This window comes from Polistes canadensis, unplaced genomic scaffold (assembly GCF_001313835.1).
Source record: "Polistes canadensis isolate GaletaPanama2010 unplaced genomic scaffold, ASM131383v1 scaffold_31, whole genome shotgun sequence".
Lineage (NCBI taxonomy): Eukaryota > Metazoa > Arthropoda > Insecta > Hymenoptera > Vespidae > Polistes > Polistes canadensis.
In genome coordinates, this window is record NW_014569578.1 from 508272 (window position 1) to 534113 (window position 25842).

A 25842-nucleotide genomic window follows, 5' to 3' on the forward strand; every position below is an offset into this window, starting at 1 on the left:
TTTGTTTTCTCGACGCATATGAGATTATTTTAAAGTCAATAACTCATTTGTTAAATTAATTAATCCGACAAAACAAAATATAGAGATAATTGATATCTACAAATAATTATTCATTGTCGTGTAATTTATTATTAAACTAACATATAATTGTCGGTGGTGTTAAGCCTAATTATTAAGAACATTTATTGTTCAATTTACCTTCTTTTAAAATAATGGAATTTACTTTAATTATTTAATTAATTAAATATTTAAGAAGATTAGATTTTATTTAGAAATTATATAAAAAACATTTTAATCGAATGAATCATAAGTGATATTTTATATAATTGCGCGAGTATTTTATTCAAATATTTAATACGTGATTTTACATTCATATTTATTCCGACATTGTCTCTTATATGTTGAATGACAATGGATACAAATCTTAATTAAATAATGGTAATAAATAGGAATTAAAAAAAATTAATTAAGTACTGAGAGAGATTCTTTTTTAACTATATATTTATTTTCTTATTCTCTTAAAAACTTGGTTCTTTATCACTATATTAATAACAATTGCATTCATTGTTTAAAAAAAAAAGAATATGCAATGTTTTACATGTGTATATCTATATATACAAACATACTTGCACACACGTTTCATTCGTACTCAAATAAAAAAAGAAGAAAAAAAAAAGTATATAACTCGAGATATCAAGTAATATTATTCGTTACATATCATAATACGTCGCATGTGTTTTATTATATATTTAACATTATTTAGCCTCTTGCCCTATGATTTGAATTCCAATGATGCGTGCCATAATCATCAATAAGTTCACATCACAAGTTGAGTCATTTCGGATAGGAATTCGAGGTTGTGGCAATCGCACACGTCTTATGACATATTAACATAAATTATAGCAACAAATCACGAATCTGGAATGTGTTGTTTATGTTAGGCCCGATCGACGTTGCGTGGCTTTCATCCGTGTAATTAATATATTTAAATTTTTATTTTCTTTACTACGAGTTTCCCGTGATGTTATAGGGCAAGAGGTTAATAGTCTTCAAAAATTAATAAAAAGAAAGTATACATAGATCAGATCTATGAGTAATATTATCAATTCGTTAGAAAATATTTGTAGATACGAATTAAGGCACTGTCCATAAAGTTATTCATATCGTATAAATTTTTTCAAAATTCATGACTTTTTTCTCCCTCCCCTCGTTATGATACTTTTACAAAAATTAATAATTCCGTGGTATTTCTTTATCTCTAATACTGTTTTTTTTTTATCTTTTCTTCTGGATGTCATACATATACATATTAAATCATCCCACATTCTCTGCATTTGTATACTTTCTCATGTTATTCTAGTAATTGTTGCACGTAATTGATAACATCTTGAAATTGAATTAACTGATTATTCGATTTTTATGATAATAATAATAATTATTATGTTTTTAAAATCATTTTCAACTTTCATATTAAGTAATAAAAATAAAATGTAGATATAAACTATTACGTTTTAATCGCATTTATAAACTGAATTGTAATATTTTTTTCTAAGTACATATTAAACGTTTCGTGTTCGTAATTTTGCCATTATATAAACGGCAAATAGATCTTGGTTATCTTCCTAAATTTGAATTGATATTATTATACAGTTTGTATACCTACACGTGAGATACGTAAGTATGTGCTTATATCTATACATACATACATACCTACATACCTAAATACATATCTAAATATTTATGATTTGAAGATAAAATAATAAGAATGATAAATCATCACGATTAAAACCGAAAATACGAAGAAACGAACTAAAATTAAACATTCGGTACAGTTTTTGGGTTGAGCGGTTCACTCGCAGCTATGTTCGTGTTTCGTTGTGATGATCTATTCTGTCTACGTTTCTTATTCGATTTCGAATTAGTAAAACTGATTGCTAGGAAATGATTGTGGAAATATTCCTCGATTTCCGACAACTTTTTACCATGTGTCTCAGGTAGCATCAGTAAAACAAAGAACGTAGATGCCAAGGAAACGGCCGCGAAGAACCATTGGCCGGCATAAGAACCTAGAAACATTTGTTACTTTTTTAATCCATCGACGTAGCTATTTTATTAAATTGTAATATTTATTCATCCAGTTTTTCTATTTAGGAAAACATAAGAAAACGCAAACAAGAAAAATACCAAAAAAAAAGGTCTTCTGAAAAAACAAACAAAGAAAATCGGACAAATATATTTTTATGTTAAAATACAAAATTATTATACCTCCTAAAAAGTCTTGAAGACTTCGGTAACTTTGAAGTGCAGCAAACATAAGTAAATTGGCCATGGAGTAGCTAATAGAATGAGCGATTCCTCGAATCTCTGTTGGGAATAATTCAGCGGTCATGGTCCAGGGTATAGTCAACATACCAACCATAGACGTGCAAACGTAAAGCAAAAGACATACGATTGGTACCTGAAACATTGTTCGGCTTAATAAGTGATATTGGATATTTTAAATATGTACAATACAAGCATCATTTGTTACAAATTCCAATAGTATATACCTGTAATTCTTAAACTGTATTCCGCGGACTTTTTAATAGTTTAATGTAGCAACAAAACAGTACCATTGTTTTCATAGGAATATGTATTAAATATATTTACTTAATTACAACTACTTTTATTATTAACAAATTTAGTATTTTTTATTGATTATTTAAAAAGTTCGTAAATTAAAAAATAATAATTTCTATAATGAAAAATACAGATGTTCATATTCTTTATAACCGATTTTATACACTAATACTATAGTATATAGGATTAGTCAATAAGTAATATCCCACGCGTTTAATTAATGTTTAATTTATTAACTAATTTAATAGTAAACATTAACATAAATATGTAACAAACTTGGATAAATTTATCTCACGATAATGGTTTAGAAATAATGATATAAATAACTTTATAAAAAAAGACTCACCCAATAACCGCTTCGATCACCCTCATGAATTCTTAAAGTGAAATAACCGGAAATAATCATACACGTTGCCATTCCCAACGAAGAAATTATACACAACGGTCTTCTTTTGAATCGACGAAGAAGCCAAGTATTTACCATAGAGCACAAAAACCGCGTTAGACCTACTAGGATCGAAGATAGGTATTCGTCTACACCGGCACCAACATCCTAGAGTTTAATGTAGTATATTAATGACAACCTTTTTATTATACAGCATATTCCTAAAAAAATCACTGTTAAATCGTAAATTAATATTATTGGAGAATTATATGCCATATTAATGTCAAATGTAGTTTAATAGGGTGTTTAACTAATATGTCAACAATATTTACTTACTACTTTAGTTGGAGTACAATATTTTGTTCAATAAATTTTATTTATTAATTATTAATTATTTTTAATTTTCAATTCGACTTACCTGAAACCATGTGACAGCATAAAAGAGGGTGATATAAATTCCTGAAAACTGTTGGAACAAGAAGAACAAAAATAGTATAGTCATGGGCTTCCATCCGGTAGGTTTAAGGAAACCACGTAATTTAGTAAAAGCGTTGCCATGTTTACTTCTTCGTTGTTCGCTTAATTTGATTTCATTTTCTTTCATGATCATTGCGAATTGTGCTTCTGCGAGCGAGACGGTACCTTGTTTCTCATCGGATTTGTACAACCTGAATTTTAAGAATAATAAAAGATTTTAATTAAACTATAGAAAATTTCATAGTTAATGGTTATTATTTATATTGATAGTTTTTATTTCTTACCATTCTAAAGCTTTTCTCGCGTCATCGAATCGTCCCCTTGAAACGAGCCAAACCGGTGACTCCGGGACAAAGAATTGAATCAAAATGATTGGAACAACCGCGTAAATGATGCTCAACCAAGCGACTAGACGCCAATGTAAATAAGCACCTTTCAAATATGCTAGAAGCATACCGAAGGAAGCAAGAGTTGGTCCGAAAGATATCATCGAGCCTCTTAATTCTGGCCTCGCTACTTCTGTTATATAAACTATCGCAGGTGAGCTACCCATTGCAGACGAGATCCCTGTTAATAGTCGACCGACTAAAAGCATTGATAAATTCGTCGAGGAAGCTATCAAAGCCCAGCCTATAATACAAGGAATAGCACCGATTTGCAATGTTTTTAACCTTCCAATCGTTTCCATTAGGAAACCACTTAAAGTTGCACCGACCGGTACGCATAATACCACCACGCTAGCTGCAACAAATTAAACAAAAACGGAATACATTTTGTCGATAGATTCTCAATAGATTTTTATTTGCTGCCCTTGTTAGAATGTTAAGCTACCGAGTGACTCAAGAGGAATATCCGGAACGTTTTTGCTTCTCGATATAAAAAGGCAAAAGCAACAGGTCAGTCGTTATACCGTCAGAGCTCTAATTTAATCCGCAGTAAGACGTTACTAAATAAGCTCGACCCGACTACTTTTAACGTCTTACTTCTTCCCCATCACCCCTCTCACCTTCATCCAATTCTCTCTTATCACGTTTTCTTTTTATTCTAATTTTTTCAAATATATATATATATATATCAATGTTTTTTTTATTTTCTTTTTCCTAGTTCGTACTTTAAACTTCGACTTGTAGAGTCTCTTACCTATCCAAGCAGTTTCCTTCTTCGTTGCTGGTATTTCCGCGTCTTTAGCCTCAAGGTGTGGTACGAGAATTGCCGAGTACGCCATACTGAGACCCAATGCTATGTGGAAAGTAGCTGAGATGATGCATGCCGAGATCTAAATCGATCGGAAGTAAGTTTATTTGATAACGATACGATATTCTTCATGATCTTACATTCAAGATATTTTTTATGCAGGATGCATCATTTAAATAGGAATATTTGAATGATTTTTTTATTGAAATGTATAGTTGTACTACTATAGTACTTCTTGTATCGAGAAATATAAGTAAAAGGATAGAAAAATTGTTCTTATAAAATTCAATGTTATAATTTGTAATTGTTTATTAAATATTAGGTGTAGAAATTAATTCAATACTTTTTAAAAATTAATTCAACAAATAAATTTTCTCTCGAGTTTTCCTATTTAAATTTAGGCAATTCATTCATATATGTTTATGTGCATTTACCTCGCGAAAAGCATTTTTAAGATTCGTCGATTCGACGAAATTCTTATTGAGACTCCGACAGGATACGATTGCATCTTTGAAACATTCTCTCTCATTTTCCTCGATGTTCTTCGATGCTTCGCGTTCGACACTGTAAGAATATTATTTCTTTCTGTTTTTTTTTTTTTTTATTTTTATACCTTTCAAAGCCACATTCTTGAGAATTATTTATTACTGTGATTCTTCGGAAACAAGCAGGTATTATCTATGTGATATGGAATTGCATTCGCTTTGAAAAAGATTGCTCTCTAGCTTGTGCCACATATATTACTAGAAATGTCGATGTGTTCCTAATTGCATAATGGTATAACTTAGCGATAAATGTTCTACTAGTTCTAATGAATTTATATTATGAGCGTGAAAAATGTTCTTTACATTACTTAAAGGAGATTCTTTTAATTACTTATATTAGTCTCTTGGATTTACTCTTATAAAATACTACTATCCGTGTCCAAACATGTGTTAAACAAATAATTCTTTAAGTTCAGATCCGTTGATCAGAGTTTAAGAGAATCTTGGGATTTAAAATCCAACGATCCATTACAATTAATGAATTTAACTATTATTTTCATATCCTAGGCTGATTCTATGTCAAGTTGCAAAGTCAAATCGATTGTTTTCAAACGATTGCATTTCGCAACTAACAAGTGACATTAATGAACGTCTTGGCATCTGTTCTTTACAACCTCATATCCGAGTCTACTCGATTCGAGAACGCATGTATAATACATATACGTATGTATATGTATACATAAACACATATAACAATACATATCATAACACTCAAGGCAATTATTATTTCCATTTAACTAGTTTTTCATATAAAGAAGTACATCTTTTGAAAGGATTACACCAACTCAAGTATTTCGAAGGATTATCTTTTCTCACGTTCATCCTGCAGCAATTAACGGCTTGCAAAACACGTGTGAAAGTAAGTCGATGAATCGACTAAATCCGTCAATGCTGGCTAGACAGCGCGTTTTCGTTCGATTACGATGACGATGACGATGACGACAACGACAACGATCTACTATGGTGATGATGATATAACGATGAGACATTTGTACGATCGTGAATTACTTACTACATATATATGTAAAATAATATATTTTTTTCTATTATCTATTATTTGATTGTAACGACAGTGCATTGAGGACAATCCACAGATACTACTAAAATGTTATGAGATTCTGAACAATTATGGATAAATGCTCAATCATGCTGGTTTCATGTGTTTTGTTTATTTTTTTTATTTTTTTATTTTTTGTTGTCATTAAGGAAAGGAGTACTACCTACATATTGTCGCACGCCATTCCGTAGCATTCATTGATTATTATCCGTACTCTCTCTTTTTCGCATTGAGAGTCGCAATTGCACTGTTATTATCTTCCTTTCTCATCCATGGACAGCCATATTACTTATAGGACTCATACTATAGACAGCCCCGATAGTAGTTTCACGACACCCTGATATCTTGCATCTTTCAGTGATCAACGCTGCCATCACCACCACCACCACCACCCATCATCCTTCCTTTCGTCAGAGAAAATCTATTTTTATTCTTTTGCCAAGGTTCTTCTGACGCTGATTTCGGCGTTTCCGTGCTTCACTATTTTTACTCTAACTCTTTCTTATTGGTTTGTTAACGTTTCTTATTCGATTGAAGGTTATAAATAATTTTTTCGAAAAAGAGAAATGAAAAAAAAAAGAAAGAAAGAGAAAGTATTTAAATGGGTAAAAAATTTGAAATACTTTCAATATCCGATTAACTTCAATTAAAATCCGTTAAAATTCATTTAAATTAATGTTAAATACCAATTGTTTTGTGTATTTACATGTTTTCAAATATTTGAAATATTAAAAATAGTTATTTGGTCATACAAAGATATTTTATAAATCTTCTTTAACTTACTAGAATAATAAGGCGTCGAATATGTATTTTTGGGTTATTTTTTTATCAAGTAAAAATTAATTTAAGAATCTATTAATAAATAAATGTATTATTATTAGTATGTTCACACACACACACACACACACACACACACACACACACACATATTTATCGCATTTATTTTATATGAGATAGTTAACTGTTTGCGTACCACGTGTCGTTTTCGCGCTTTTCAAATTTCATGTAAAAAAATCCCAACTCTTTTGAACGATACGGACAACTAACGACACACTCACAATCTGACAAAACGCGTTCAACTTTTTAAACATATGTACATACATTGCTACTTTTCTTGTATTTAATCCAAGTAATATATTTTATATATATGTTACCGTCAAAGCCGGAAATCAGTCGTTGCTAGTAATTCCTCGGCATTACTATGAATATGAAGAGTCTTCAGACAAAGTTGGAAATTGAAAAATTCTTCAAGTTTTTCCTAGGCATCTAACATAATAAAAAGTTTTGGTAAATATTTTTTATACTAAAAGTGAATAGATTTTAATGAAACTTATATTAAATTAAAGTACACTCTTTTGTCTACGCGCTGAATACTTTGTCGAGTTATAAATTGATCTGCAAAGGTTCAAAAAATGTCGGAGAATGCAATGCTGTAAATTGTGCATCTTTGCAATTTCTGATATATGAAAAATTTTGAAAACAAACAATATTAATTAATTAATAAATTGAAAGTAACATTTACCATTGAAAACATTGGTGTTTATCAAAACATATTAGATAAAATTCTTTTTTACATTATACGTAATTTAGATGAGTTTTTTCTCGCTTAAAACATAGATTAAAACAAGCGCTATCACTCTGCTTGTCTCTTCTCGACATGAAATAAAAGGAGCGCTATCGTGCCACTTGGATCTTTTCGCATCTTATTCAGAAAACGTTATTGTGCAGCTGTTTGCCTTTTTTCGATCGTGATTTTTTTTAGAAACCTCTGATATTCAAACGGTTAAACATTGAAGAAGAAATTAGAAGTTAGAACAAAAAATTGTTTCTAATTAATTCTTGTAACTACTGTACAGAATACTTCAAACTTTTGATCAGAGGTGTACAAGCTGACTAGCACCGTTGACATTTCACGTTTCTCTACGATCCGCTAACGTTTCAACGTTCTCGATGCTTACTTTGTCTGCCTGTGTAGAACGTTAAAGACGTATGTACTATAAAGTGTAATACATCATTCGGGTTAATATCTTTGAACGTGCAATATTCATTCGTTCGTTTTATACAAAAAGAAAACAGTAATTATAGTTCTTCGTATGGTATATAGAGTAGGTCTAAAGTTTCGACACTTGCATTAATAGTTATACAATGTGAGATATATAACAAGACGAAATTCTAATAATAATAATAAGAAAAAGAAGAAGAAGACAATGTGAAAAACATTCGGCTAATCAATTTTCCGAATATTTACAATAATCTAACTTTAACTTTTGTGTTGAATATTAACGTAATCATATTAATTATGAACGATGAACTCACAACTTTTTGTCAAAATGGAAAATTATTTCTTATTTTTAGATATCTAACTTTCTACTTTGTGCTTCTGAATTTTTGTATACATTTTTTCATTCCAGTCAAGCATAATATATTTAATACCTCGAATATTTAGAAAATGATTTACCATATCTTAGTAATCTTTTTTTTCCATATGATTATTAATTTTAATTTATACAACCAAACATATTATACATGTATATGATCGAGTGTTGATTATAATCAACGACTTATGTTTATCCTCTTTGGTACCATCATCGACTTATTTATTTAATAGTTTTAAGTATTCATGTATATATGTTTTATTTATTAAATATTTTATGCAAATAAATAATACTTCATTAGAAGACACATGCGTTATACGAACATATTTTGTTAACAACTATCACATACTGAAAAGGTTAATAAGTATTATTTTTATTTATTCAAGTTGTCAAGTTATAAATATAGAACAAAGTTCAAAGCAACAGCAAAAGTCATTGGCAGACTTCGATTATCTAATCATTTATATATGAATAATACCGCAATGAGGAAAAAAAAATATGATCACAGGTCGAAAAAATATAATATATTATTATTTGTACTAATGTGAAACGCGCGAGACAATTAAAAAGAAAATATATGGACACAAACACATTTCAAATTGATCATACAAAAGTAATATATCATATTTATTAAATAATAAAAGTTATATTATTTAAAAATAAACATGTGTAATTATGTGTGTGTGAAATTCTCCTCTTGGGGAGGTAGATAATTTAGCATAATCTAATCATAAAAAAATATCATATAATATATCCGACACATCTCGTAATCATTTGTGCTTACGAAATGACTAACGAGCACGACGTTACGTCATAGATATTTTGAATTTGAAGTAGTATACAGGATAGAAAAAACTAATCTTTTTTATCCTGTTTTTGCAGTATTCAACATTATTCGAAGGATATTATTTTTGTGTTCGTTTTATTATTTAAACCTCTGTGTGTGTGTGTGTGTGTGTGTGTGTGTGTGTGTGTGTGTGCGTGTGTCTGTGATTAAAAATTATATTAAATTATACGTATAGAAATCTCGCTACGATTTTCCTATATTATTTATTTAAAATGGCGAATATAATTTACGCTCAATACTAATAAATTTTGAATTTCTTTAAATATTACATCTTATACTCGTTTCTTATGTGTTAAATAATTAATAAAAAATAATATCTATTTATTAGATATTTATTATTAACGCGTTAATGCATAGTCTGTTAAAAAATACGCATGCATTCAAGAAATAAACGAAATAACATAAGTATACAAAAAAACATAAATAAATAGATGTTACAGTCGTATGAACATATTTGCACTCTAAAAAAAATATATTAATAATTATATTTATTGTCTTTAAAATAAATTAATACAAAAGTCTTCAAATTAACAAATATTTCCAAAATTAATATTGATATAACAATTTAAATAATAATTTTGGAAATTTAACAACGATAAATCCTTTTTTTTTCCTCTGCATAGTTACTTTCAATTACTATATTTCAAAATATAGATATTTATGTCACATTAATATATTTATTTTAATCCAATTATGTTAATAATTTTAAAGAATTCTCAAGATTATTGACTCCGGTCAATTGTACATTTTTACTGTTTTCTTTGTTGAATGAAAGTAAGCATATAAGTACATATAATACATCAGTTACTCAAGATTCATACATATATATTTGAATGACCGATTGGTGTGGGAAGAATCAATCCGACTTATGTAAGCAAATCTGATTACTTCCTTTTCTTTCGACGATATCATAATACAAAAACTATTGATATATTAGTCAAAATTAATATTTATGTATACATAGGAAAAATTAATGATATATATTAATATATATATATTCGTTATATAAAATGGATATAAGATAAGATTGCCAGTAAAATGATATTATATTTTTATCGGTCGTATCAGATAATTGATTTATCGCTAATATGATTCATATCCATTATCATAATAAATAGATACGAGATAAAAAAAGAAAGGAAAAAAAAAAAGGGAGAAAGAGATGACAAAATAAATTTAACTTGCAACAAAAACAATAATGATATTCGGAAAAATTTAATATAAGAAATAAAGAAAGGATTTTCTTTAAGGAAAAAATAGCGAACAAATAAAGAATGCAATAAATGTGATATCATTGCACATAAATATACTAGTAAAAAAGTTTACAGAAATTTACGTATGTTTACATGGAAAATTATTTTGATGGTTGTTCTTTTTATAAAATACTTAATATTAAACCGTGAATGAATGAACAATCTTCGAGGATACTCAATTTATTGTAATATTTTAAACTAGAGTTGATAGTTGTTAAATAAATATCTTTTATCGGTTACCGAATAATGATTATACAAAAAAATACTTTTACGCCATATATGAACAAAAAAATCTATTTAAATATAAGATAAATATTGATATCGATAAATAATTATTATGTAAGTAAGACGGAGCTATAAAAGTTTAGCAATTCCTGTCAGGTTTATTTATGAGTAGTAGTCGAATCTTTTGCAAATATCAAATTGTAATAAGACAAGGACATGCTTTCGAAAAAAAAATACTGTTATATGTAGATCCTCCTATTGCGTGATCGAAAATCGAAATGAGTATTTTTTTCAGTACGATCAAGGAATAAGATATTTGACATTTTTGTTGCCTCGGCTATTCGATATTTCTTAAAATCTATTTAAATTAATAGGATTTAGATGACTGGTTTATTTGAATGTTTTTATCACAAATGTTATCAAAAACTTTGATGTCACATACTATTAAAAATTTTAGTGTCCAATATTCATTGTTAGATGAGCAATGTAAGGCAAATGCTTAAGTAAATACACATTTTGTTTTTAATAGAATTTCTATTTTATTAAAAAAAAAAAAAAATAATAAAACTGAAATATCAAATAAAAGATATTATCAGTTATTTTAATTGTGACTTCATTTCATTTGTGTGTTTCTTAGTTATTTTTCTAGATTAAATAAAAGTTGTGTACAAACAAACATTAATCATGCATATATGTTCTTCGTTCCACTTACCTTAATGAGTATGGATCCATGTTTGTCCTTTTTAGGAAATTAATGTGCTAATGAATAGCTTGTTCTCGAATAGCTTCCTTCTAGAATTACACACGTGTAGAAGTAAATTACTCTACTATATAGTAGAGAATACTATGTAATAAATCCTTATCAACGGAATATGCCTCCTGCCAAGACCATTTTATTCACTGAAACAATCATATTTATTAAAATTACAAATTAACTAAAAAAAAATTAATGTTGTTTGTTGGCCGTGAAAGATAATTTGATGGAAAACTTTCAATTTGGAAAATATCGCGATGAGTGCTAAATGAACAACTTTCTTTTGCTTTCTCTGTTTAATTTGAAGGAAAACAAAGTCATTAAGTAAAAGTATTATTATTATTTCTAATTTCTAATTATTTTTCTAATATTATTTCAGGTTCGACATGAAAAAATATTTTTTTTAAATATTATTTTTATCTTTATGTAAAATATTGTATGTTGCCATAATAGAGAAAATATTAAAGAAACAATTTAATTTAACTGTTTTATATATATATATTATAAATAAATATTAAATTTGCTTAAAAGGGGCCGAATTAATTGCTACACCTATACTAATTACTATTGTTAAAAAATTATGAACTTATGATATCGTCACTCCAAATATCTGCTCAAAAAAATGGATATTTTTTCAGTTCGTTAAATTGACTTTAAGGGCACTTTGTAAAATAAAACTTTCAATAAAATATAGTAGAACCTTGATCAACAAGTGTGATGGGGAGGAGAGGAGCAATGACGTGAATAAATCAAGGTCCTATTATACATCTCGACTTAACTTGAACGTTTGTTAATCAATTAGCTGTAATTGATGAGTATACTCAATATGAACAAATGACAATAATATATGCTACCGATTCATTTTTGAAATAGAATTTAAGTACAAACTTTTTAAAAAGGTCACCACAGAATATAAAACAACAGATAATCGAGAATCTGACTAAACAAGACTTCGGTTAATTAAGATTCTACTGTATTTGAACAAAATTCGTAAAGATAAATAAGTGTAAAATAAGTAAAAAAGTAATTAAGGTAAATAAAGTTTAAACAATGCAGATTTTATATATATATATATATTCTTTAGATTATTATGACTTAAAAGCTACATGGCGTTTATTAAAATGAATATATAGAATAATACTTGTCGTTCTAACTATCGAGGAAATCGTTTTCTTACGTTTCAAGTCTTTTCAATCTTGTATATATGCCAATGTAATTGTAAGTTAGAAATTCCGTTCTAACGATTAAATTCTGGAGCAGTCTGGCAATACTTGCTCTACCTCCCAATGTCGATTCTGACATCCAGTATGAAAGTAAAATGTAAGAAAATAGATCGAATTTCTGTGTATATCGTAATTTATCGTTTATTTGGTATGCAATTGAAGTTACAGTGTAATTTATTTTAACAGCCGGAAAATTCAAGAACTTCTGCATAAAAATTTTACGAACAGCGTGTAATTCGTATATGATTTGTTTAGGTTACGAAAGAGAATGAAACGTATTATATACATGTACAACTTAAGACACGTGATTCACATTTCTGTATTGCGTTGTTAAACATTTTAACATGAAAGACAGAACTGATATACATGAAAAATTTATCAAATCGATAGATATCAGAGTAATCGATTTTTATAATTATCTGCTCGTATTTTAAAACAATTCGCATCGTCTGATACTACTTAATCGATAGATCGTAAGTTCGATAATCTTTTTGAAGAGTTAATGATTAACATGGGAAATGAAAGATGATAATAATGCAATTCAATATTATTTTTATTATGTATATCAATAATAAAAAGAAGAGAAAAAGGAAATAAAAATACTTTAAGATATGTTATCTTGCTTTCTACGTTAAGTTTAAAATGGTACCGTACAATCTAAATGTAAGATGTCTTCCGTAAAATGAAAATTGATTATCGATAAATTCATTTAGTTGATTTAGATTGTTTGTTTTATTTACCTCCAGTATTTGTAATATATTTTAAATGACAGTAATTAATCATTCTATTATGAAGTAAATTCAAATTAGTATATATATGTAAAGAAATTATTATTTTTTTCTTGTAATAATAAGCATTTCATAGATAACAATATATCATGTAACAGTTTTTGATAAATCTTTACAAAATTATGGAATTTATTCGTTGAAATAATTTGTTCAATCAAACGATTTCTACTTAAAAGTAAATCCGCACTCTAATATGTAAAAAAATGTTCTTTTTTCCTCTCACATAAATATTTTTAAAATAACGAAATAACGCGCGATGTTCATTAGATGAAATTTTCAAAAACGATTAAATCCATTCGTTGGATTACTTTATTCAATCAAGTTTCTATTTAATTTCTATTTTTATTTAATAGTAAAAATCTAAATTAATATATAAGGAAAATTATCTTTATTTTCCACTAATAATAAGTATTTTTTCGATAACAAAATACCGCGTACTGTTCATTCGATGTATCTTTCAAAAACGATTAAATTTATTTCATAGAAATAATTTGTTCGACCAAAGGATTTCAACTTAAAAGAAAATCCACACATTAATCTGTAAAGAACATTTTGTTTTTCTTATAAATATTGTTTAAATATAACGAAAGGTTCATTCGATTAACCTTTCAAAAAAGATTGAATAAATTCGTTGAAATATTAAGTGTAGCAGTTAATTCAGTTTCTTGATGTTAATTCATTGCATAAAAATCGCAATTTTTTTTATGTCAAGGATTTCGGTGATTGCCTGAAAAGTGGATTATCGAAGAATAACAGATGTACGATTACTTAATGAATAAAAACTAAATTTTTAAAAGAAGCATAAAATTAATTGCTACATCTAATACTTTGCGTGTTAAAGGATTTTTTTTGTTAATATTTAAAAATAAATGCAAGTTAATTAATATGTAAAAAAAAATGTCTTTTCTTTCTCTACGTATATTACATAAGAATATACCGAGTAACGTTCGTTTAATAAAGTTTTTAAGAACGATTTAATCCATTCCTTGGTATACTTATAATTAGTTCGTTCAAAGAAAAAATGGCCGACTAACATAGACTATAACGTTATATGTATACGTAACTTTCCAGGTACACTTACAATTCGATTATAAATCGGGAAATAAAATTACATTATCGCTCGATAAATTACTACTTCTTTATAAGTCATGGTCAAAGAATATAAATCTATTTCGATAATAATTGATATAATTTTCTTAAGTTATACCTATCCACTGTATACATAAAAAAGAAAAATATTTACTTAAAACGATATAATACTTAAATAGACATTTTTAAACAAAAGACACTAACATTTATATTCTTTTATTTTAGTATTCTTTCCTTGCATTCTGAGGGATACAAAAAAATCACGTTAAGTAATATAATCTTTATTGTTAGACAATTTAAAATTTTTTCAAACGATGTTATTTCAAGACAAAGTCATCGTAACTATTCCGAACAACTTTTTATATGATAGAATGAATAAAAAACAAAAAGAAAACAAAATCGTAATAAAAATAACTATCAATATTTTTCGATAACAATAATAATCGATTCAAAATTGCATATGTGTAATATGCAAATATAATATTTGTAGGAATCTAAAGCAGAATATAGGAAAATACAACAATGGATTTCTCATAAGACCAATGAAAGGACGCGCAGAAGTTTATTTGGAATACGAGACGGGAAGAAGAAACTTACCTTTATTATATCCTCTCTCCCTATTTTTCTTTAGACCGTTCCGTTCGTGCTGATCACGGTTATTCGATCCGTTTCGAGAGTGATTCGTTTATTTTCTGTCTGATGTTCCAGTAGAAACAGGAATTGCCGGGTGGCAAGAGAGTATGGAGGGATAATCGCTGAGGAGAATAGTCGGGAAGGGCGAAACCGGAGAATTTCTTTGGTGTTTATGTATGAATCTACCTATATACGTATATATATATAAGTGCGCACGCGTGTGTGCGCACGCGTAAGAGCGTAAGTGTGTGTGTAGTAATACGTTGTAGTAATATGCGTGTAGGTAGTATAGAAGCGTGACCTAATGTAAAAAGTAGTTAGTAAGAATGTGTGCGAACAATGGAAAGAGTAAGGAAAACACGAAAAATAAAGGATCCTTACGAAGTATAACGCACTACGGTCGAGACTCGACTGCTATGTCGGTGGTTCTTTCCACACCGTTAATCGTGCCGCACCGCGCCACGCTGCGGCCGCAGAATCGAGAACGGCAGCGCCGTTTCGATGATTCCTAGTAAACGCACACTCCTACCACATAACACTATTCTTTCTTTATTCTTTCTTTGTCTCTATTTATCAATTTAAGGGTGAGCATCTATCTCCTTTTACTTACTATTACGCATCGTCATCGAAAGTATATATTATGCAACACGTGACATTGGAATATCATCGAAAAAAATAAACTTTTTATTTCTTTTTTATTTTCTTTGACCCGTCCAAATTTGTATACCTTTTATTTAAGATTTCCTTCCTCTTTCTTTTTTTTTCTTTTTTTTCAAATGTCAAGGTAACAAATTTGATGTAGTTTTTTCATAAGAGATGGAGTACAAATTGGATTAATAGTAATTTATATGTTATCGTTAAAAAGTGTATAATTCAGTTAATTTATGAAAAACCTCGGTCTTTCACGAAATAACTAAGCGCATGTTATGAAAATTTCTATAGAAAAATTTTAATGATCGTACTATATATTATATGTTTTCATTGATCAAATGTTACATTTAACAAGTATACACATACACATACATATATATACACATAACTGAAAAATTAAAATTTCCTTATTTTCTGATGATGTCATCTCGAAAACTTATTATTCAGCGAGAAACATACTTTAACAATATAGAACCCATCGACCGTGTAATGTTCTCATTTAAAGTATAGAAACAGTTTGACTTCCTTAGAAAAATTTTCTTATTTTTTATAATTTGAATAAGTAACCTATGAAAGGAGACCGATTGTATCCAAAGACACTTAAATTCGAACGATTTGAACTTTAGCAATTAAGCAGACAATTTTACGGAAGTTTCATACTAATCTTACAAAAAGTAAGTGCGTTTACTATATCCTAATGAAATATATTACACATAAATATATATAATTATCTCATTAGTAATATGACTTATATATGTGCATATGATATGATATGAAATATTTCATTGCTTTTTGTTTTTTGAATGGCATTACATTTCTCTACCTTTTTTTTTTATTCTTGAAATCTTTTATATTCGATTTAAATTATAAATTACAATTCTGTAGATACGTTTTATCTTATTCAAAAGTCATGCGATCATTGTGATTGTTAAATTGATTTTATGAGTCTTTAGTTATTCGTAATTCACACAATAATTCGATTAATTTCATTTAATATTATATAATTTTATTAAAAATCCTTAAGCCGATAAGTGGAAATCTTCCTCTCTTTTATCTTCTCACCTTGAAATTTTATCATTTCTGGTATTTTCTTTTTATTACTTACAATTCTTTTCTTGTAAGAGAAGTTTGAAAAATTCACGGTCTTATTTTAGTTTTTTTTTTCATTTTAAGATATTAATTGTTGGTCTTTACAAAGAGGAAATGCATACATTTAGAAAAGTAGAATCCTCTTCAGTATATTTAAATGTAAAAACTACGATAATATTTAATTCTGTTATCAATTTTTTTCAACGATAATCAAATTTATAAATTATTTTTGCAAGCTTATCAATAAATAATTATTACGATTATAGATATATAATTTGTTTCGATGATGTCATTAAAGTCACTCGCGTAAGAATCAAACATAGTGATATGAGACACTCGATCGATATAACCAATATATAAGTAGATGCTATTTAACTATCGATTAAATAGAACATAGCAAATATGAATCGTATTATTCAAATTTTTTAATTTGATATTTTATAGTTTATCATTTATCAACAAAATTTTATATTAAGTTATTTTTCTTTTAATTTTTTTTACGTAAATATGCTATTTTTCTTCTCTTCTTATTTTTTTAGCTAGTTATTGTGCTGATGGTGCTTAAATTACTGTCTCATAAGCTGTTAACAGAGATATATAATGATAAAATTACTGATATATTTATATCGTTTGATTCTTATTAATAATTTGCAATAAGCATTTTATTTATCATTTTTGTATTAGAAAAAAAAGATATATATATGTCATAAAAAATACAGAAATAAACATGGAAAAAAGGTGATTTACGCTATATTTGCAGTTTTATTAACGCGGATTAATACGCGGATACTTTCGTAGGCCATATTAACTTTCCGAGTAAAATTTTACGATTATCTTAGTTAATCTTCTTTCTATTCTATTCGATAAGTGTTATAAAATGCTCATAAATTTTTTTCTTATCATATTTTTCTTTCTTTTTTCTCCTTCATTATTATTATGTCTTCTTATAAACATTTCGTTTTTTTAACAAATTGTTTTGACTTTTCTCGAAAGTGCGATCATGCTACCAGAGTTCTCATTGTCAGAGCGATCTTAATTTACAATCATTTCTCGGGTTCAATTACTCACTTAACCCGACTCGCGTTGACGCTAAGCGTCTATTAAATCGCATCAACAACATCGGTCACTTGGACGTATAAAAACAAATTTGTATCTTGAAAATTTCCTTACCACTAAATATTTATCTCCTTCACCTTTTACTCACAATTTTTTTCCTTTCATTTTTTTCTTTGTTAAATTTTTCACGATCTTTTTAACATAACAAGAGAAATATTGATTATACGTTATTAATGATAAATAATTAAATTACTATTAATGGTTTTTTAAAAAAAAAATTTAAAAAAATTATATCAAAATGATCATATTTTTTCCTATCTTTAAATATGCTTATAATACTTTTAAACGTATTACATCCTTTAATGTTCACAACATTACTAAGTGTTATTATATAACACATTGTGATTTAACAAAAAATTGTTACTATTGTAGATGTCATTCGTTGATACTACAATAGCTATGAGTAAAATGTATGTTTTCTTGAACATATTCCATAGTTATATGATTTACATTTGAAATTTCGCGCTTTTTTGATCAGCTGTTACAATACAACGAAACGATCCATCGTGTTACTATGTTCAGTCCGTAAGAGATAACATGGCGGTGTGGAGTAGCTTATTGCGTTCTGCAAGCCAAAAAATTAATAAATTTCCTACATTACTGTTTAAAAAATCTCTTATAAACAGTAAGTATTCAATATTTATACTCAACTATTTTGGTTTTATGTTTTTATGTTATTTTAAATGATTGTTTATAAGCGATAAGAGTCGCGTTACATAATATTTTGTTGGGAATTAAATTTATAATAATAAATCGTAAATGACAATAGTGATATTTTTCTGTACTTTTCAGTGAAAAATTAATATTGTTTATATTATTTGTTATGTTATAATTATTGATTACTGTCTTAGGATTTATATGTTTCAGGTTATGTATTATCATATATTACATATATTGGGTTGAGTTTCCTCGTATTTGAATGCAAAAGTGAAACAATTTTTATACATATTAAATATCAAGTCTTTTCGAAATAGCTACGAATAGGAAAATACGAAGTGACTTTTTACTTAACCCAATATAGATTTTAGATATATAAAATTATATAAAGAAATACAAGAAATCTCTTACATTAGTTTTATTTCATTTGAATTAGTCTTTGATCATTTATTTATACTTGGAATTATTACTATTAATATTAAATTATTGTATTATATTAATTGATTGTAAAAATCATTAGATGTTTAATCTCTACAATAATGTAAGAGTTATAAATTATTAATTTATATTTTTATAGATCAGATAAGATGTATGTCACATGACCGTGTAATGGCAATAAAAGGTTCTAAATGGCAATGGACAAAATGTAAAGATATGTTTCACTTCTATTTTATGTTGGGTGTAATACCATTATCACTTCTTACATTTTTTGTAAATGTGTTTGTGGGTCCAGCGACACTTGAGCCTATTCCAGAAGGATATAATCCAAAGCCTTGGGAATATTATAGAGTATGAAATTTTGATTAATTTAATTTTACGAGTTAATATTATTAATCCTTTGCGGATAAGCCAGATATATATGTGTTTAACTATCAGGGTAGCCCATTAACTCATATATGCGTCCAGTATTTTAATGTCAAATTAATATTTAACGATAAATAATAAACTAATAAGTAAGTATAATTTATGAACATTAAATTTCTATATTATTTATGAATCTAAAATTACAATAATACCATCTGTATCTCTATTGAATAAATATATCAATAATATTAATATAAAATATTGAATAAATATCTAATAAATAATTAATTATATATCAATTAAATGCACAGTACACGACATAAGTAGACTAATCATTTTGCTGCTTCATCCGCAAAGGCCTATTGTAATAGTCTTCCTATCACATTTGATATATTTCGTCATTTTATCTCAATCCTTTATATTTCCATTATTTTCAGCATCCTATAACCAGATTTCTTATTCGTTATTTACTTGTAACACATCAGCAAGATTATGAAAAATTTTTACATACTATGTATTTAGAACAAGAACTTAATAAGACAAGACATCTTCAACAAAAAATAGAAGATTTGATTTCAGAAAGAAACGATTATAAATTCTTCTACTATTTACCAATAACGGCTAAATATCTCCATAAAGCTAGGAGTAGCATTGAAACGAATGATGAGTATAGGACCTATTCAAAGTATTGATACTTATGTGTTAATGAACAGATTAAAAGGCTTTGTGATTGTTTGATATGTGAGTTTTTAACCCAAGTGTATCAAAAGAGAGAAATATCAATCACAAATATAGTGAAAAGTTTTAGGATAATAATTATTCACTGATACAATTATATACATATGTATAATATACCATTGTTAAATAATATTTAATAAAGGTATTTGAAAATGAATTCAGGTTGCCCCAAATTTATCATTGTATTAGAAAATTTATTTCTTTGCATATAAAATGTAACTGTCACATGTTTTCTTTCACATAAAATATATTTCAGTTTTTATCAATGCTTTTCTTTGATTTAAATGGTCATTCAATTAATTTATTGTTTTTTATTAATATATTAATTTTTATAAATATTCAGTTTGTATAATTCAGTTGATAATTCATATAATTGTTATTAAAACGCTAAAATTTATTTAGATACTATCCGCTTTTTTTAAGGAGTGGCTGAAAAGGAAAAAGATACAAGTAACGTTTTCTTAAGATTTGAAGAAAGTGCATAGCTACAAACTAGATATTGTTTAATTAAAAAATTTTACTTGTATTCCTTTCTTGTTCATTCACTCCAATAGTATATTTCATGACATTACCGACACATGAGAATAGCGAACAGATAGTGTTCTTGTAATTTGTTGCCATCTATCAGAAAAAAAAGGAAGTAAGAAATTTGAAAAATTGATTTTTGTATATGCTCGTCTGTTTGAGTATTCAATTAATTATTGATTGCATGTCTTATATAATTTTTCCTTATTGTAACTACCTAATTTTGTAATTCTCTTTTAAATGTTGCACTTCGTATTATTAGAGGATTATTTTCAGTAAAGTACATATCTAATTGTTTACTCATTTCTAGTTGCCTTTTAACAACAAACATATTTTAAGTCATCCAAGTTTTTTAATTAGATTTCGAGGATATAAATAACTGGGACTTTTCAATGTTGCTTATTATTTGAGGACTTATATAGAAGGATTTATTAAATATTGATATTATTTCAGATTTTCTGATGGATTGCTACATTTATGAAAAATAATACGTTTTTTAGAAGCTCTAAACCTTGGTGCACGCCTTTCATTATTCAAAATATAGATTTAGCAATTTTTTGTTTCATTAGCGTTAAAAATCTGATCTGCTATATGTCCTCCATCCTCCTTAATTACAGATAATTCCAACTTAATCTTGTGGGCAGCATCTGCATTTCTTGAGATCTGTTCCTCTTGAAATTTAATATTGTACAATGAATATTTTTTTTTAAAATTGTTTAACTAGCCTTTATTAGCAGTAAATAACTGGTTCTCTTTCTTTGCAGTAGAATATCTATTTTTACTCAAATGATTGTAAAGTTGAAGAAATTTTTTCTGAATACGATTTTCATTCACAGGGATATTTGTTGCAATATAGTTTTCCAACCAAATCATTAGAGCTTGTTCCATCTTAACCACATCAATATTTCGTATGGAGGTCATATGTTTGGCACAATTTTTCTTATTTTTTCCTCATTTTTCTTTCAGGATTAGTTGTGGATTTGTTTAAATTTATTGATTTCATTTATGATTTGTAAATTAATTGTATAATTTTTTAGTTACATTCATAAAGGAATATTACTTGAAGTATCGTGTAATTTTACCCAATTACGATAACACAAATTAAGCATACAAAAAATACTTCTTTAAATACTAATCTTAATACATGCGAAACCGTTTAAAATAAATAGTCAACTAAATTAAGCTTGATGTAGATTGCATAGACAGCGACAGCGGCAGTAACGTTATTGCATAAAGAAAGTCATGTGAGCACAGTAAAGTTAATATTATCATGGAGCTGCAAGATCAGAGGTTGTCAAACTTTTAAAATTTTGTACCATACAAATAAGAATTAAAAAATATATGTACCACCATAAAAGCATTTCTCCATTAAAAATATTTCAAATGGAGTGTTCATTATCAAAGAATAAAATATTTTCAATTGATATTATTTAATTATATTCGTAAGTGGAACTTGTTACGATATTGGAATATATTTTTCTAAATATTTATTGAAATATTTTATGGTAAAATTGTGCCAACAAAAATAACGTAATATACCATTAATGTAAGGTAACCATACACATATATATATATATAGATATAAAAGTATAATATTATAAATAATTATAAAATTATGAATGAGATGAACAATCCTTAAATAGTGTCTTCAAATGTATTATAATTTATAAATATTCCGAATGACATTGAAATAAAATATAAACCTGCTAGTCGTTTTTTTTTTAAATGAAACAGACAATTAATTTGAGCAAAAAAATGGAATATATATTTCTACTTGAATCACGACATAACAACTTTTTTTTCAACGTGACGATAAGCAATGATTAGCTCTTCTCTCAAAGTAACAATTCTCAAACAAGTAGTTCTTCTCACGTAACAATTTGTGTGACGTGTAAAGATGGAAGGATAAAAAACAAAAGTATACACGGTGATAAAAAAAGAATTCGAAATTTGAAGAGCTTATAGTACTCATTGAGACGAGGCCCAAAAATCAACCCTTTCAGTATAAATTTAGCACTATTATTTATAAGCGTTCGATATCGGAAGTAAAAGTCAGAAACGGTCTATCTTTCGACCTATGTTTACTAATGTAAAACTTTTTTACTCAGTATAGTGTTCTATATAATGTATAAACATTGAATGATTGTTTGAGAACATTCTGTATAAGTTGTTCGAACGTAATTGTTATAATTGGAATAAGTTGAAGAAAAATTGTTAAAAACTTAAGAATTAGTTCATATGATCGATCCTAATAATTCACTAAAGGATTCCTAAACACAAGATTATCCAATTTGATTTTGTATCAACTATGTAGAAAAAAGTTGAACTACATAAATAAACGAGGATAAATTGCCAATTACGTAATCAATTTTTCTAAGAAATAAAATCAACGTCAAAGAAGTAAATGGAGCTTTTTTTCTTCTTCTTCTGATTTCTAAACATGATTTCCATACGCGTAATCAATCGTGATTAATATTTTATCAAGGAAGAAAATGTAAATTTTTTTTATTTTCGTTTTAAAGTAGGGGGAAAAAAAAGAACGACAAAAAAACTTATCATAAAAGTAAATTTTTAATAACAACATGGATACTTTATAATTTGTATATTCGTATGAATATCTTATAGTATAAAACAACGCATGGATACACATACGGAAGATAAGCCGATTGCATCCAGCCGGTTGGTTAGTTAGTTGATTGGTTGCCTGGCTGGTTGGCAGACCACCTCATGTCGATGTAAGCACGAGTCACAGCTAGTGGTCATTGTCAAGGTCGGCTTTCTGCCGACTTGTACCTTGCATAATATTCTTAGGCTGTGCAGTACGAATGCATAGGAGCATAGGCGCCATCTGCATAGTTTGTGTATGTCTGTATACATGTAAGTACTTAACGGCTATTCCGAAGGTGAATGCATTTAATCGCTGTAACAAAGAAGGAAGTGAGACGAGATCTTCCCTCGAACTGGCTGATTTCAAAATTGACTTTATTATTGCTAGTTTTTTTCTTATTATTATCGAAGAGACTTTGGAAGAGAGAGAGAGAGAGAGAGAGAGGGAGAGAACCAACGATTATAATTCATTAATTTCGATGATCACCTTAGCAAAAATAAATAAGAGGGAAAAAGGAAATAAAGAAAAAAAAAAAAAAAAAGAAAAAAAAACATGAATCATTCTATTTCGAACTTGGTTGTAAATAAAATTTCGTTACACTTCACGCTTTGTTGATTGCTTTAACAAACAAGCGACATTTTTATTAGAACTATGACTCCTGTTGCACATAAGCGAATAAAAAATTTATACTAGAAAATAATGAACTTGTTACGTATCTTTTTTATGTCATATGTATATATATGTAACGGAGTTTACAATTATTCGTGAACTATTATAATAATTGATAAAAACAAATAGTAATATGCTATTAGTAATTATGCTATCAGACCGCGACTTCCGTTGAGATCTCGACGATAGGACATCACCCTCGTCGATTAGCTCTCTATTTCGATTTTATCTCTTTTCTTTTCTTTTTTTATTTCCTACGAATAAGTGTATTTATATGTGCATATGTATATGTGTGATCGAAATAATTTTTCAATCGAATTCGAATGTTCCACTGAACTCCATTTACCCATCTCGAGTTCTAATGCGTTTTTAACTTACGTTGATGATCATTTTGCAATGTACAATAAGAGTGAAAATAACAGCTACCCGAAGCTTAACCACATAAGAGTTGATCTTGTTTTATGTATCTTCCTTTTATTTTTCGATTTATATTTTTTCTTCTTATTTCTTGTACATTACTCGAAAGATCTAATCGGCGACGATTCTCTTTTTCCTTGTATTTTTATCTTGTTATTTAATTTTTTCATTTTCCTTATTTTGTGGCAATATATAAGTCGTTTGAATGATACCGATCAACCCGATAGAACGTTCTCGATTTTAATTTGCAAGTTTCTTGCCTGGATTTCTACATTTCCCTGTACCCCTTATCCCTCTCTCTCTCTTTCTTTCTTTCTCTTATTGTCAAATTTGAAAAAGCAAAGAAAAAAACGTGATTTTATAAAGTGGATATAGCGAAACGCAAAGACAACAAAAAAAGAATGAGGATAATATGCTGCATCATGCGATAGTTCGTTAAGAATTTATTTGTCTTTTGTGAAATTTTCTTATACGATCGTGTTGTCGATCGTTATAAATCAAATCTTTCAAAATGTATAAGTTTATATTTTTCTTACATTTTATTTCGTTTGTTCTCCGAATTTAAGATCGTTATCCAGAAGGTGAGTTATTTATTTCTTGTGACATTACTAATAAAATTTGAAGAGGGAGAAAGATAAGTTACATAAGGTATAGTTAACGTGCAGTTAACAACGTTAGATTGTTGAAAGAATTAATGACTCCAATTATATTCATAGAATAATTACTTACGTTCGATAATGACGAGCGATCTCATAATCAATTTAGGTTGCAATTAAAGAAGGAAGAGGTAATATAAACAAAACAAAAAAATCGAATATACATAGAAACGCATTCATATTTTATTGATAATTCTCATCGATGATGATCGTTTTGAAAATCACGATGACTACATGAATTTTGCGTCTTCTATTGTTTCACTATTATGCTAGGATTGCATAATACATTAGACTTAAAGAACAATACACATATACATCTAACTAATTGTAAGTACCTAATTCACGGAAGGTTTCCACTTCTTTTATCAATCAAACCTTGTTTTGTAATCGCTTCCATGATATTCAATTGATCAATAAAAGATTTTACAATTTTCACTGTATTATATCT

At 27.7% G+C, this 25842-nt stretch overlaps 2 protein-coding genes across 6 annotated transcripts; one reads left to right on the plus strand and one right to left on the minus strand.

Moving 5' to 3' along the window:
- Positions 1-495: 495 nt before the first annotated feature.
- Positions 496-15947, minus strand: LOC106784154 (facilitated trehalose transporter Tret1-2 homolog). Of its 5 annotated transcripts, XM_014743399.1 has the most exons (11): positions 15846-15947; positions 15429-15765; positions 11690-11877; positions 6441-6681; positions 5110-5239; positions 4622-4757; positions 3766-4222; positions 3423-3672; positions 2966-3172; positions 2266-2458; positions 1608-2066 (listed from the first exon to the last, which is right to left on the minus strand). In XM_014743399.1, the coding sequence occupies exons 4-11, from the start codon at positions 6473-6475 to the stop codon at positions 1816-1818; spliced, it is 1659 nt and encodes a 552-aa protein (XP_014598885.1). In that variant the 5' UTR covers positions 6476-6681; positions 11690-11877; positions 15429-15765; positions 15846-15947; the 3' UTR covers positions 1608-1815. The 5 variants fall into 5 exon arrangements, with proteins under 5 accessions (XP_014598886.1, XP_014598885.1, XP_014598884.1 ...); XM_014743400.1 differs by having other exon boundaries at positions 496-2066; positions 15429-15932; XM_014743398.1 differs by having other exon boundaries at positions 6441-6677; positions 15429-15932.
- Positions 15948-18837: 2890 nt separating this feature from the next.
- On the plus strand, positions 18838-20676 carry LOC106784127 (NADH dehydrogenase [ubiquinone] 1 beta subcomplex subunit 5, mitochondrial). The gene is made up of 3 exons (XM_014743286.1): positions 18838-18945; positions 19555-19766; positions 20219-20676. The coding sequence occupies exons 1-3, from the start codon at positions 18858-18860 to the stop codon at positions 20471-20473; spliced, it is 555 nt and encodes a 184-aa protein (XP_014598772.1). The 5' UTR covers positions 18838-18857; the 3' UTR covers positions 20474-20676.
- Positions 20677-25842: the final 5166 nt, after the last annotated feature.

Coding starts and splice junctions, on each gene's coding strand:
- LOC106784154 (XM_014743400.1), bottom strand. CDS start 6,475: ATGAATGCTACGGAATGGCGTGCGACAATATGTAG. Junction 5,240..6,440: donor TGGCGTGCGACAATATGTAG/GTAGTACTCCTT, acceptor ATATTCTTACAG/TGTCGAACGCGAAGCATCGA. Junction 3,673..3,765: donor GCGAGAAAAGCTTTAGAATG/GTAAGAAATAAA, acceptor CTTAAAATTCAG/GTTGTACAAATCCGATGAGA.
- LOC106784127 (XM_014743286.1), top strand. CDS start 18,858: ATGGCGGTGTGGAGTAGCTTATTGCGTTCTGCAAGCCAAAAAATTAAT. Junction 18,946..19,554: donor TAAAAAATCTCTTATAAACA/GTAAGTATTCAA, acceptor ATATTTTTATAG/ATCAGATAAGATGTATGTCA. Junction 19,767..20,218: donor AGCCTTGGGAATATTATAGA/GTATGAAATTTT, acceptor CATTATTTTCAG/CATCCTATAACCAGATTTCT.